This window comes from Hesperophylax consimilis, chromosome 27 (assembly GCF_061612785.1).
Source record: "Hesperophylax consimilis isolate HC1 chromosome 27, BYU_Hcon_1.0, whole genome shotgun sequence".
Classification (NCBI taxonomy): Eukaryota; Metazoa; Arthropoda; class Insecta; order Trichoptera; family Limnephilidae; genus Hesperophylax; species Hesperophylax consimilis.
The window spans coordinates 17,098,796-17,113,347 of record NC_142862.1 but is presented as its reverse complement, the minus strand read 5'-3'; the positions used below and the strand labels follow the sequence as shown (position 1 = coordinate 17,113,347).

At 34.4% G+C, this 14,552-nt stretch overlaps 1 protein-coding gene across 1 annotated transcript; it reads right to left on the bottom strand.

Annotated features, from left to right (window-relative positions):
- Nucleotides 1-4,071: 4,071 nt before the first annotated feature.
- Nucleotides 4,072-14,433, bottom strand: LOC149410673 (prenylated Rab acceptor protein 1). The gene is made up of 6 exons (XM_089647734.1): nucleotides 14,059-14,433; nucleotides 13,212-13,329; nucleotides 12,560-12,663; nucleotides 10,402-10,486; nucleotides 9,198-9,306; nucleotides 4,072-7,941 (listed from the first exon to the last, which is right to left on the bottom strand). The coding sequence occupies exons 1-6, from the start codon at nucleotides 14,133-14,135 to the stop codon at nucleotides 7,838-7,840; spliced, it is 597 nt and encodes a 198-aa protein (XP_089503860.1). The 5' UTR covers nucleotides 14,136-14,433; the 3' UTR covers nucleotides 4,072-7,837.
- Nucleotides 14,434-14,552: the final 119 nt, after the last annotated feature.

Below are 14,552 nucleotides of genomic sequence, written 5' to 3'. Positions count from 1 at the left end.
CAATAAATAATTTGTCTTGCATGTTTATTATAGAGAAACCTCTTCGGTAGGTTGGCTTTCTTTATTCTTGCTGAGTGTGTCGCGCAGCTAAGCCATCCCAGTTTTATATACATCTTGTTAACTGACGACTCTTCAAGCAATTTGTGTAGCTCATATGCTGAGGACTATAAAGGATTTTTTTATTTTTATTACTTTATTTATTTTCATTTCTTTACACATATTATACATATTAATAGATAGTATATAATAACACAATATATAATACAAAATAGTATACACAAGAAATGAAAACCCACTAAGGCACTGCCTGAGTGTGGGTAATATAAAATGATTACTATATTTCAAGTACCTAAAGTATAATATACATTAGTAGAAAGATTTTTTTTTGTTTATAGTTATTATAAAAAGTAAAGAGAAAACATTATGTAGAATAGTTTATAAAGTTTCAGCAAGTGAGTTGTAGAAAGGATCAATAAATTTATAGTAAAAGCGTTTCAATATCTGCCTCATTTAGCCATAATTTTACCTCTTTAATATATTCTATCTTTTTATTTATCATTTGAGTTTGTAGTGGTAGAAGGTTAAATGTACGAGGACCAATGAAACTGCTATGTGTCTGCATTAATTTAGTATTGGTTTGGGGGGCGTAAAATATATTATTTGTTCTTTTGCTCATTCTGTTTTCATTTATTTTGAAATTATTTTTGTTTTTGAATAAATATTTCATAGTTTGTAATATAAATAATTTACGAATGTTAAATAATTTAGATTCCTTGTATAATAGGTCGGTCGAGAATGTTTTATTTTTGTTATATATGACTTTAATTATGTGTTTTTGAATTATTTGTAGAGGCTTAATAAATGTATCAGGTGCACCACCCCATCCTATTATGCCATAAGTGATTGCAGATTGCACGATAAGACGTTTACCTAGAACAAACCGTAGCTACTTTCCAGAAAATTCCTAATGTCCTCACCGCCTATTTTCGACCAGCAGACAATTATTACGTAATTTAAAAATGGTAAAGAGACAGCATGAAATCGAGTGTAACTCAAATATATGTTATTGTAGTCCTTTCCAGTACAATGCACTTTTTATGAGCACACTTGCGGCTTTTCTGCGGCAAGGATTTTTTTTTTAATGTAGTGGTCATCAGGGGAGGGTAGATTATTTTAATCAGAATTTGACAGATATTATTTGGTAACTTAACCCTTACCACTCCTTTGTCGGGTGCCAGCCGACATCACTATTTGACGGCCGGCATAGTCCAGTGCTAACGCATTGGACTGCCATTCCGAAGGTCGCGGGTTCGAACCCGGCGTGCGCAAATAAATTTTATTTGATTAATTTGTGTTATTTCACAATTAATTAATTAAAATAATATATAGTATATTTGCGGCACGTTCCAGAGTGGAAGATACTACCAGTATCGCCCTGGTGTAAGACCACCATTCTGAATTGAAACGTTGCTCCAAATGGCTTTAGCCGTGTTTAGTGACTAGATCTGAATAGCCAGGTACTTCCCCACCTTCCTCTTTCCCTTCCCCACTTACCTTCAGCCTCACAACATCCCCCAATTGGGGATGCCATAGTCTCACTGGCTCCAGACGGGTGCAGTTGGGACTCTTGTGAGGTATTCACTATAAAAAATAATAAAAAATAAAACTATCTGAACTCAGTTGTCGGCTGGCGGCCGACAAAATAAGACGTGCGCTTGATATGGCATCTGAATACCAATCACTTTCAGATGATGAATCTTATGAAAGTGACAGTGAGTATGAGCCTGTTGCTTGTGATGTTGAAGATCCTGATGATGATAGTGTTAACAGGACAGAAGGAAGACGCAAAACAGTGTGGTTTTGTGAGACCTGTTCCAGAAAACCTGGTTTCCATCCTGGAGAATGTTTTAAAAAGTACCATACTATGCAAAAATTTAAGTAGTCAATAATGTTTTCTGTAAACTGTTTTTTATTTGAAGAATAAATCATAACAAATGAATTTTTAACGATTTTTTTTGTAACTGCCTATCAATAAATTAATATTTTGCCATTATGTAAAATAAGAGTTGGCTGACAAAAAATATTAAAAAATAATAGAGTGGTAAGGGTTAATGTAATGGGATAATTTTCTTTCAAATGCAGATCGATTCCAAATAGTTTTTCTAGGATTACCTAAATTAACTCAGGCTGATTTGTTTGGTTTTTTGAACAAACAGCTATTATCCCTAGAGTCACTTTGTTTGCTATTCGGAACACCTCATAGAAATTGTTGTATTTATAGTCATAGTTAGAAATATTAACTAAAAGGTGTTAGAAAGAAAAAATACCAAGCTTTACATTCAAATATAGAAGTTAACCTCAGAATAATTAAAATGTACACCTAATCCGCAGCACTGCCGCAATTTGAGAAAAATTTATGAAACTTGGTGAATTTTTTTATTAATTAGTGGTTTTATATGAGTCGATAAAAAAATGAGGTGGCAGTAATGTTAATAATATGTTTGTCTAATAAAATATGTGTTTCTTCTCATTTTCAGTCATTTTAGTTCATAGATGAAAAAACGTAAGGTGAGCCATTTTTATAACGTTGTATGTTAGATTTCAAAATTTTAATATTTAAAAAATTATATGTTTATTTCTAATAATAATATTTGAAGGCGTATTTCGTCACCTTTCAAAAACTGATATTAGTTTTTGGATACATTCACAAATAACCCATTGCGAGTTTGAGTATTAAATATGCCAAGTTATTGCATATTGTGCATACAATACATCAGTCCAAGGCCGAGGTCTGATTTCGACTGGCGCATGACTGGCGACCCTTGGCCGAGTGTCAGTGTATAAAGTGGTGAGCGGCGACTCTTGGAAGCTTCTACTGTTTAGGTACTTAAATTGCATTGCGTATCAGGTTAGAACGTGCTTCGTAACATTGTGTTGGTGCACCACACGCCGGTTTGACGTCGGTTGCACACTACAGACAGTGCGGGTAGCACGCTACGCGAGTCACATTCGCATCTACTACTCGTTTGACAGAAATGGTGTCCGAACATGATTTGAATATTCAATTTGTTCTGGAGGTGGGAAAATATCCATATTTATATATAACTATGATTTAGCAGAGAAGTCGCGGATTGAGGTTGGAAAGAAAAGTCAATTTGACATCTTTCTCATGCAGTTCCTTGGCGATGACGAATGCCCTACAATTAACATTTAAGGCGATGCACTACGTCGTGTAATATTTTAAATTGAGCCGCTATCAATAAGAACCCTTACGTAGATGGCGATAAGGTTTAAAACATGGCCAAAAAGTGCCTTTTATTTTATTTTGTGGATGTTAAGGCATAAATATTTCATTTTTTTTCGATCATTTTATAAATAACTTAATTTGCCATATTATACAATAAAATCATAACCGAAAATAGGTTCGTAAGTAGGAGATTTTGGACTTTAAAGTAGTTTTCATAGGCCTTTACATTATTTTTTCTGCGCTTATAAAAAGACTTATCTAAAAAATACTCGATTATTTCAAAGGTCAAGATGTATTCTACTCGCAGTATTTAATTAAAGCAACTGAAACATTTCTAGGCGACCAAATTTTCAAACCAAAAACACATGATTTTGCATTACTACGTATGGCATCGCCTTAATTCGTTTTATGCGTGAACCCAAGATCTAAATCTTTTAGATTGTTTTTTTATGCTAGTAAATATAAAGAACAATAAAGCCTTCGTCGTTAGAGTCACCACACATGTTATTAATTCCATCAAGTTCAGTATAATTAAGATGGCGCCGTATATGGAAACCAGCTTTAAAGAGTAGCATATCAGTAGGCTACTTGTGATTGTGTCAGTCACGTAGCTTGCAAGTATCTCTGTATATGAAGCGCCTAGGCCCCCGTGTTCCCAAGGGCCCCTTTGAACCAGGCAGTTGACACACCACTGGCTTCAGAATCTATACAAAATATTTTGAATTTTTCATGGGGAAAATGTAAAAATACATTGTACATTACTACTAATTTTATTGCACGGTTTTTTTTTACAAATGTATACAAGTAAACAGAACATTGTTGAATGTTGAGTTATTTTCAGGTTAGCATCTAGGTAATACATAATAAGAAATATTATTTTCTATAAATAAAAAAGGCATAAAACAAAGATTGTACGGAGAGGTTAACTTTTATAGGCAATTCTACTTACTTCACAAAAAGTATTTACTTATAACTGTACAACGGCTTTTCTGTTTTTTTTTTTTTTTTTGCATACATAAATTACAACCTATTTACACTCTATACGTAGAAAAAATCTGACAAAATATAACTTTATACAAACAGGCTTATATTAAAAGAGCCTATGTAAAGCAACATTTATAGTTTATATCATTTGCTAGGCAAATAATTTTAAGGGGGACACGATTGAATGTATTTGTGCACACCTATAGCATTGAAAGTTTCAAAAATGTGTTGCAAACTAGTTAGGAACATCCATCCGCAGTCTCCTCTTACACCGAAAATGCCCAAAGACAATAGGATCTGCCACACGCACACTTCGGAGTGGCGGTACCACGCGCCACTCCAGGCCGCCGCGCAGAAAAGTAAAGTCCAAAAAGGCCTTCGCGGAACCAAGGGGGAGTGGAGAGGAGAGATGAGATCCTCTTCCCTCGTGGGACCTTTAGGGAACCAAGGAGGAATGGAGACGAGAGATGAGGCCACCTCGGTGAACTCTTCCCTTGTGGCGCCTTCAGGGAACCAAGAGATTGTGGAACCAGAAGACATAGCCTCATATCCAATGACAACCCTGGTGTACTTTATAAAAGGGACCGGGTGACTGTTAAAGGAATGAGGTAAAATGGGATATAGCACAATGGGCCTGTGACCTAAGTGCTCATGGGAACTATATGTAGACCGTCTCCGCTCTATAAATAAATAATAAAGTCCGAAAGCAAGGCAAAGATTTACAGCGCAGTCCATTTTGAGACTTTTCTGCGTGGCGGCCTGGAGCGGCGCGTAGTACTGCCGCTCCCAAGTGTTCGTGTGACAGAGCCTAACGGGTGCGTAGCGACGTTTATAATTATTAATTAAATAAAATACTTTGTTTAATTATAGAATGTCTAATCACAAAGTAATTACTTCCTACGTAAAAAATTTGTAATTATTAAAAATATAATAATTGAATTATTTTCACCTAGATTCACGATTACTTACGGAAATAAACTGTTTAAATTTAGACTCGCTACTTAGGTATTTATAATGACCACATTTAAATATGTGCAATATGGATTTTTAACTCACAACCTTACTACAAAATGTGGTGAAAATTTTACCTAGTTATGTGATAGAGGGTTGTTTGTCTGTTACCTATATAAACTTGAAATTTCTCATTGAATTTCGGAATATTTTAAGAAACTAGATAAAATTACTTTTTAGATTGTGTTGTATTTGAAATATAATTTGATATTCATAAATTGGAATATTTTAATTTCAAACGTGAAAATATTTGAAAAAAAAGCCTTTTTACTCCGAACGTCAAAAAATTTAAGAGAATGTAAAATTTTAAAAACACATTTTTTTTCAATTTGCAAAACTGTCGCCTCACTTTTTATCTCGTTTATACAATGAAAAATAATTAAAAAAATATAATAATTTCCAGCGAATAACAACAAAAAATAAGATTTTGAATTCATTGTTAGCGCAATGTAAATGTTGATTTCTGTGATTTATACACATACATAAAACATTGATGTTATCAAAAAACACCAATTTCATAGAATGCTTATAACAGTCAATTAAAAAATAATATGTCTGAAATAACTTCACTTTTTCAAGATGGAAATTTCACATGTCAGTCTGCTGAAATGCAACGTTGCCAGTTCTTTCGGAGAGCAATTAAAGACATTTTTTTATAAGTACCAACTCGAACCGAAAATTTTACAGTCTTTATACAATGTGTAACAAAAATACCATTTAACGGTTGTGAAGTGATTTTCTTTTTAGTAAGGCTGTTATTTTTTATTAGGTTAACCATAAAATATAATCTTATAGCTATATCCTTTGTACTTTATATTTTATTTGTACAGTAAAGTTTTTTAAAATTAAAATTGCTGAAAGGTAAATACATAAACTTTATTTTTTAATCGATATATTACACCACTATGCAAGCAAGGTTCTCTTAAAAATGGTTTACCTTTACTAAGATATGCTTATAAGAGTTGTTTTTATTTACTAAAAAGAAGCATTGTCAAATTTTGGTATATTTAATCGAGATTCCAGAGGTGATCCTATTTGATAAATTCTGGAGTGGATTGTCTCCACGCACATTAAGTGAATATAAATTAGAAATCAAAATATGAAAATTATTATCTTAAATTGGATCTCACATTTCGTAATACATTTTTGTAGAGTAAATTTCCGAATTTGAAAAAAAATTAAATAAGATTGCACAATGCCCGGGAACCAGATGCATTTAACCTCTGCCTGTAACGTTAACCCTTTCCCTGCGGGAGACGCACGCCTGCGACGCACTGTACATGCCCTGTACGCGGGAGGCAAATTTGTGCGACGCAAAGTTTCTTCGGCGTTATGGGTATGAAACATGCTTGAACACGGTAAAACTTATACTCCTAAAAAATCTCACATCTTTACACTACTGACATCTTACGATATTTATCCATAATACGTATCCTAATCATGGATACAAAGATTTGAAGGGATCTTCCAACTCAGAGCGAAAAATGAATCAGTTTGAATTCTTCCCGCGTCTTTACACACGTTATTGCGCAGGCGCATTTTATAAGATTCTCAAACAGCTCGCCGTGTAGATTACATTGTTTTATCGAATTATTGTTTGCTTTTTTGTGGATATGAACTATTTTAATTACAGTGTACATTCATCTGATTTATCATATTTTAAAATAAGTTCAGTTACATACATTCATTCAAACTATTGAAGAAATATAAAATTTCGTCAGTGTTAGATTATTTTCAAATAAAGATACGTGGTTAAAACTTTTTTTTAGTGAAAAATCAAGTGTAAAGTTGTACAAGTTTGACTTTTTATCAATTTTTGAAAGTATTTTTATTGCCAAAATACAAAATGTCGGGTCGTGGTCTTAATGACGAAGAAATATTTGGTGCTACTTTAGAAATAGATTCAGATTTTGAAATTAGTGACAGTGACGTCGATAATAATTGCGAAGCTGCTGAAATACATGAAAGTCATGATTCTGCCGTTATGCGTTGAGAACTGTTTCAAAATTTATCACGATAAAAAAATATATTAAGTGATACATATTTACGGTGATATAATAACAGAAAAATTATTTCATTATTTTTGTAAATTTAAGTGTAGTTATTTTTTATTATATGAACCTTTTTAAGTGTGTCAATATTTCATGTATCCAGTCAAACGCGACATCGCACCCATAAATCAAGCACTTACATCGCACCACAGTTGAAGAGCTCTACTCCGGTATGTTTATGCATGTGTATCGTTATCCTTGAAATATTAACATGGCCGCCCGGGTATACCGTATCAGTTACATTATGAATATATACTTCGAATTTTTATCAAGTCCCATTGATGTTCGGATTGTTTATTTATACTTGAAAAGATAATTCAAGACGACGTATTATTTAAAACAAATTTTAAAATCCATGCGTGATTATTGTTTAAAGTCATAAATTAGATTGATGATAAATAGCCCCGCGTGTGAACGAAGTGATACAAATTTATGACGCATAGAAAAGGTTAAACACTTCTGTAAAGTAAGTTGGTCAGTTTGGTAGTAATATTGTTGTGAATAGTCAATTAAGTTAGTGAGGAGTCAGGCTGGTCTCCGAGCATCATACTTCCTCGAGGAGACAGAACTGGTCATCCGATTCTTCCGTCACAATGGCGTCAATGTTGTAGAAACCGGCGTGGAGTGTTATGACAGTTATCGAAGCACCTGGAAGCAAAAATATTGAAATATAGTACCAAATAATAATATCTTTATTGTAATAAATTAGTAATAAACACTAAAAATACACGTTAAACATAGTATACAATGGTTTATAAATTAGATACATAAAATTAACAAAATTAAAGAATAGAAACGCATAGTTATAAGTTGAGGTTTATCATAACCCGCCATACTAGGGCTAGCCTGTGTTAAGGCAATAATTTTGCAAAATATTTTATTCAGGGTGTTAAGGCGATGCACTACGTCGTGTAATATTTTAAATTGAGCCGCTATCAATAACAACCCTTACATAGATGGCGGTAAGGTTTAAATTCCCGTTTAACACCATCAGCCTGTTTTGATTTATGCAAGAAAAAAACATGGCCAAAAAGTGCCTTTTATTTTATTTTGTGGATGTTCAGGTATAAATATATATATATATTTTTTTATCATTTTATAAATAACTTAATTTGCCACATTATACAATAAAATCATAACCGAAAATGGGTTCGTAAGTAGGAGCTTTTGAACTTTAAAGCAGTTTTCATAAGCCTTTACATTATTTTTTTCTGAGCTTATAAAAAGACTTATACAAAAAATACTCGATTATTTCAAAGGTCAAGATGTATTCTACTCGCAGTATTTAATTAAAGCATCTGAAACATTTCTAGGCGACCAAATTTTCAAACCAAAAACACATGATTTTGCATTACTACGTATGGCATCGCCTTAAGGGACGTACTTACTTTAACCAGTGATTCCTGACATTATTTGGAGTAAAAAACATGAATTAAATTTTGGTCTCCAATGACTTTTTTGATGTTTTTTTTTTCCAAAATTTTTCAACTTATGGTTTATTTCATACTATTTTTATAAATATACAAACCCATTAACACATTATATATTATTATTATTGTATAAGATGATACAACTTACAAAAACATAATTTTACAAAAAACAAGTAAGATATTACGAAAATAGAATCAGCCGGCGGACGGTGAAAATTTTGCATTGGAAATCAAGAAGTTAGTGTTTCTTACCAGTGCTATTTTATACTCTCCGGTATTGAAATTGCAACCTCGGGGTCCAGAGCCAAGGACATTACCACCACAGAAGTTAGAGGTTGACATTTTATAATATATATTTTTGTAGAATAATAAAATAAGGTAAAATAATCTAAATACAATTTATAGAGACTATTACATGGCGTACATTGCAAGGATATCGTTTCAACAGTTAAGTAAAAGTAAGAAAGAAATTACCCAGGACCCAGAAGAGAGCGGATCCCGCTCCGGCCCAGAGGAAGATGGGCATACAGCAGAGGGCCACGATGGCATACTGATGGGCCAGGGTCAGCTCATACGACCCTATCTGTAACGTTACATTAACACATTCATTAGCCTAGCCCAGACTCTTGGCTGAGAGCTCCCCTAGTGCAAACAAGTATCAAACTATAAACATTTACCTCTGGTGTGCCAAGAAATCGACCGTGGATTTGCGAGTAAATCTCTGCACTTGCCTTGATTTTAGGATCTTTTGAATCTTTAAAAATACTCCTAGAGTACTAAAATAAATTAAATTTTCATGGCAAAGAAATGATGAACCTTAATATTATTCTAGCTTGTTGTTTCGTCACTTGCAAACATTGATTTATTATGTGCGAAAAAATTCCATGTAAAAAAACATAATTTTCAAAAGTCGTAGTACTGTATTTATTTACAGTTCTATCACCTTTTTTTTGTAAAGAATGTTTATTTAGCAGGAAAATATAATAAATCTCAAGAATATTTTCGTATTTCTTCATTATGTTGTATATTTTTATAACATTTGAAAACATTTCTCTGAATATAGGTAGCTATCCTGAGGAAACTACATAGAAGAGATATGTACGATTATGTGTTTATAAACATATTATCTGGTAAGATGGTACAAATTACTTGGCACTTTAGCTGGAACACTAATGGTTAATGGAAATTTCTAAATATATTATTGACGGCTTAATTATCCATTTACTAGGGAATGTGTGATGTATGTTATGGGGACTGTCCAGGCGAAGCTATTGTTATTTAAATATGTACATAAAAAAAGATATAACCAAATGTGCAAAAAAATACTAAAATAGTGAGCTACCATGTTTCACACAATAAAGATGTCAATGTAATCTGCTTAGAAAAAACTGTCTTATTTCCTTCAAACTGACATAAAACTTCCAAACTGTTTTGGGTTACATTATTGAAGTTTTTAGTTATGATCCCTCAGGGCTGGGGCAACTTACTGGTTAAAATACGTGCATGTGAAGGTACGCTGCTGCAGCTCCCGCACGTTCTATCGAAACTGGTTCAGTTCCCAAAAACAGATTTATTTTCTATCAGAATTTCTTCTAAAGCACTCACTCCTGTATCATCTTGGTTGTAAAAGAATAAAGAAAATTTATATAAAGTAAAGAACTTAGAAATGCCAGCGTACCTTCCACTTCATGGGGTTGGTCTTGAATTTGTAGCAGGCAAAAAGGCTTCCAGCAATTGCCAGCAAAAGCAGTGGTGATGTTATCCTGTAAATATATTAATACATACATTCTCTAGTGAACAATGATCATAAAAAGCTTAGAAACAAAATTACATGTAACTTGCTATCTCTGGAAGGTTGGCCGAATGTGTAATGTAAACTACCACCACACTGCGGCCACCCCTTCAACTTCCAATTCCGAACTCCAAACTCCAAATGTTCATTATCATGGCAGACGTTTAAGTAATAACTACGGCCACGCTGTACTTTTCAGTGCCTACAATTATTATGTAGAAGTTTATATCAACAATAAGTGAAAGAAAATCCCACAAAATCAAAGCCTGTACGAGGGTATTATAATAATTAATGTGTAATTTATTTTTGCCGACGATGCTTCGGGTTCCATAATATTGGTTCCGCTTCATAATGCTAAAAAAACAATAATTTCAAATAATTGTTGTACCACTCTCCCATAATAATATTGTCCTATTAGTGGTATGCGGCAAAACTATCTCGTTTACTTGCCGAGCGTCTGATGTATAGAGGGCTGGTTTGTGCGATTAGGGCCAACTCCTTTGATTCGGGTGTGGTTTAACGCCTCAGAAGCGATCCCGGGCCAACTCGAACTCTACACAATCGCCCGAATGTTCGTGTTGAGTTTGTAGTAGGGCTTTGTGTGGAGGCGGCATAAGATTGTAGTAGGGCTTTGTGTGGAGGCGGCATAAGATTGTAGTAGGGCTTTGTGTGGAGGCGGCATAAGATTGTAGTAGGGCTTTGTGTGGAGGCGGCATAAGATTGTAGTAGGGCTTTGTGTGGAGGCGGCATAAGATTGTAGTAGGGCTTTGTGTGGAGGCGGCATAAGATTGTAGTAGGGCTTTGTGTGGAGGCGGCATAAGATTGTAGTAGGGCTTTGTGTGGAGGCGGCATAAGATTGTAGTAGGGCTTTGTGTGGAGGCGGCATAAGATTGTAGTAGGGCTTTGTGTGGAGGCGGCATAAGATTGTAGTAGGGCTTTGTGTGGAGGCGGCATAAGATTGTAGTAGGGCTTTGTGTGGAGGCGGCATAAGATTGTAGTAGGGCTTTGTGTGGAGGCGGCATAAGATTGTAGTAGGGCTTTGTGTGGAGGCGGCATAAGATTGTAGTAGGGCTTTGTGTGGAGGCGGCATAAGATTGTAGTAGGGCTTTGTGTGGAGGCGGCATAAGATTGTAGTAGGGCTTTGTGTGGAGGCGGCATAAGATTGTAGTAGGGCTTTGTGTGGAGGCGGCATAAGATTGCATAAATGTAGCACTTCATTGAGGTTTATTTCCTTAGTAAGGAGTAGACATGGAAGTGGGTCGGTACTTTGGAGTCCACACCAGGTAAAGTATACCTGTTGGAGACAGTTCAGAAGAAATTTGTGAGATTTCTCTACATAAGGGAGTATGGCTACTACACGTGCCTCTATCCTAGCGACTTTCTTTCGGGTATCTTTGGAATGAACCATCTATGGGTCAAAAGGGATGTGCACATTGCTACGCATTTATTCCGTCTAATTCGTGGATGGTTTCATTCTTATGTGCCTGGAAAGCATTCATTTTTATGTTCCTGATGATTATCTTCGTCAAAGACAGCATAGAATGTTCTATCTCCCAGCCTGCAGGACTAACTTGCCAGTGGTCATTCCTTTGGGAAGAGCAATTTTGCTGTTGATTAGTGTCAATTTGGATATGGACATATTTATCATCAATGAAACTGCCTTTAAAAGGCAATCTTTGTAACTCCTAGTATAGTAGATAAACCCATTGTTTATATTTATGTAATTCTCATCTTTATTATGTGTATTTAAAAACACACTAAGATGAACAAATTTGTAAAGTTATTAAAATAATAAATTTAACTGAATTGAATATTTTCTCGTCAATACGCAAAGTTAACACTTTGCTTGTCCGACATAGTTTTTTGGGAAAGTCAATATGTTCAAACAGAGTCTTAATTTAATTGACATGGAGAGGTAGTTTTCAGCATACTAAGTATAAACTCCATTGTACAACACAAAACTCCATAATCTACTTCTGGCCAATGGAAGCCACATAAATGTGGAATAAGTGTGCTAAAATATAACGAAAAATATATAACTCACAGGCAATAAGCAAAAAGGGCCAGGAACACAAACAGGTAATTTGCTTGGAAATATTCTACGTTTCTCACGAGACGCTTGCTCAATCTTGGTACTGTGGAAGGAACCTGAAATATTAAATAATATTATAACAAAATCGGGGTAAGAAATGTCTTAGCAATACATATGAGGTAGAGATTTCACGATTTTGAAGTGTAATTTAAAAAAAAAAAGGATTTTCGGGGGGAAATCAGCTTGAGAGTGTTTGGACCAGGCGGGGTATAACTCCGATCGAAAATTGGAACTGAAATATTGTGACGCCATATGATTGCCTTTATCCACCAATTGAAAATTCTGAAAGTCTATGGAATAAACTTTCAGAGTTATTTATTGGTGAATAAAAACTCTAAAAGTCTATGGAATAAACTTTCAGAGTTATTCATTGGTGTATGGTATAATAAGTAGGCTCCGAATGAGAATTGTACTGTCTATATATTGACATATCTATGGTTTTTTAGGACCAATTTATTTCACACAAAAAGTCCGAAGATATCAATCTAGTGAGTGGTTTATTTATGGTTTGGACTTTGGAGGGAAAATGAATTAATATTATTTGTGAAACAAAAAGTGTATGGTAAGATTGTAAATTTAAACAAATAATATAATATGAATGAACCTTGAAATTAGAAGTCTGCAGGAACAGTAACCAAGGTCTGATGGCCTGCCGCTGTGCCGCTATTAGAGAAGTCACTGAGGCAGGAGAAAACGTCTGCCCAAACTGACCAACGTTGAAACTGGAAATAAGAATAAAAACAATTATTAATACACTACCTATGGGCCTGAAAAAACTCTTCAATAAGTGCAAAATACGTTAATCTACTTGACAGATTCTCTAATCTCAATAATAAATGTTGGTTCAACCAGTATTTGAAAAGTGGCTTGGAAGAACTAATGTCAATCCGCAACTGGTGACGCTTATGTCTGTGAGACCGAGTTTTTGGAAAACTGCTAATATTTTTTTTTCTCCTCCATCAATTTGGGTTATGATTCGGAGTAGCTGCCTGATTACGCGTCCTCAATAGACCTGTCCATCCCGTCATCGTCCAAAACGCTAAATTATGCTGAACAATCAATAGTAGAAGGTTGATATTTCTCGCCAGAGAATGGGTCATTTTAACCAGTGAAATGCTGATGGGTCTCTGGAGAACATGCGAGCATTCTAATATTATCCTTTTTAAAATAATTTGTGATGCGATTTTGAGCTTATTGCTTAGAAAAATGTATAAAAAACCAAATCAGCATCATTTGGCCTAGAAAAACTTTAGGATCCAGTAATATTTTTCCGCTTTATGCTCCGGCCTTCAACAGGTCATTGATTTTTCAAATGCTCAACAGCTCGGTTGTGGACATCATGTTCATATATCGGGAATCTAACTCTGAACTTTTGATTCGTATTCCATAAGTAGGCTTCGGATGCTGTGTATGGTTATAGATGTAAATAATATATTATTAAAGTGACCTACTTTAAAAATCCACTTTTTGGCGGCGGGTTTGGCGCGTCCATGTCGCCAGCTATTTCCACGTTCACCGGCTCTGCCATTTTAATCAAATTCTTCGGAAGTATTCACAACAGCAGGTAACTAAATACTTTGAAGTCGAAGAAACCGCGTCCGTTTAGAAGGTTATAATTCAAAAGTCACTCAACACGCGATCTTATTTGGTTACTGAATTGTTTGAATAAGTAACGAGATTCTGGTGAAGAGATCAAGTGGAAGTGTATTCTTTACTTCATTAGTTGAGCAAAATGGATGATGACTAATAATATCTTTTATTGTACATGACATGTCATCAGAATGAAAACAAAGTATTTTATTCGTATAGCTGTCAAACGTCAAAGTCAAAATCCATAGATTTTTTCAATTTTCATGCATGCACAGATAATTTTTTTTAAATTGTTTTATTTAGACACGGAGTAGAAAAGATCAAATATAATTATGCAATGTTTATATTTCTAATG

What these genes read in the sequence shown, in the direction of transcription:
- LOC149410673 (XM_089647734.1), bottom strand. Translation starts at nt 14,135, where the DNA reads ATGGCAGAGCCGGTGAACGTGGAAATAGCTGGCGACATGGACGCGCCA. An exon ending in TGCAGACTTCTAATTTCAAG is followed by an intron (nt 12,664 to 13,211) that starts GTTCATTCATAT and finishes TTAATATTTCAG; the next exon opens with GTTCCTTCCACAGTACCAAG. An exon ending in CGCTCTCTTCTGGGTCCTGG is followed by an intron (nt 7,942 to 9,197) that starts GTAATTTCTTTC and finishes TTTTGCTTCCAG; the next exon opens with GTGCTTCGATAACTGTCATA.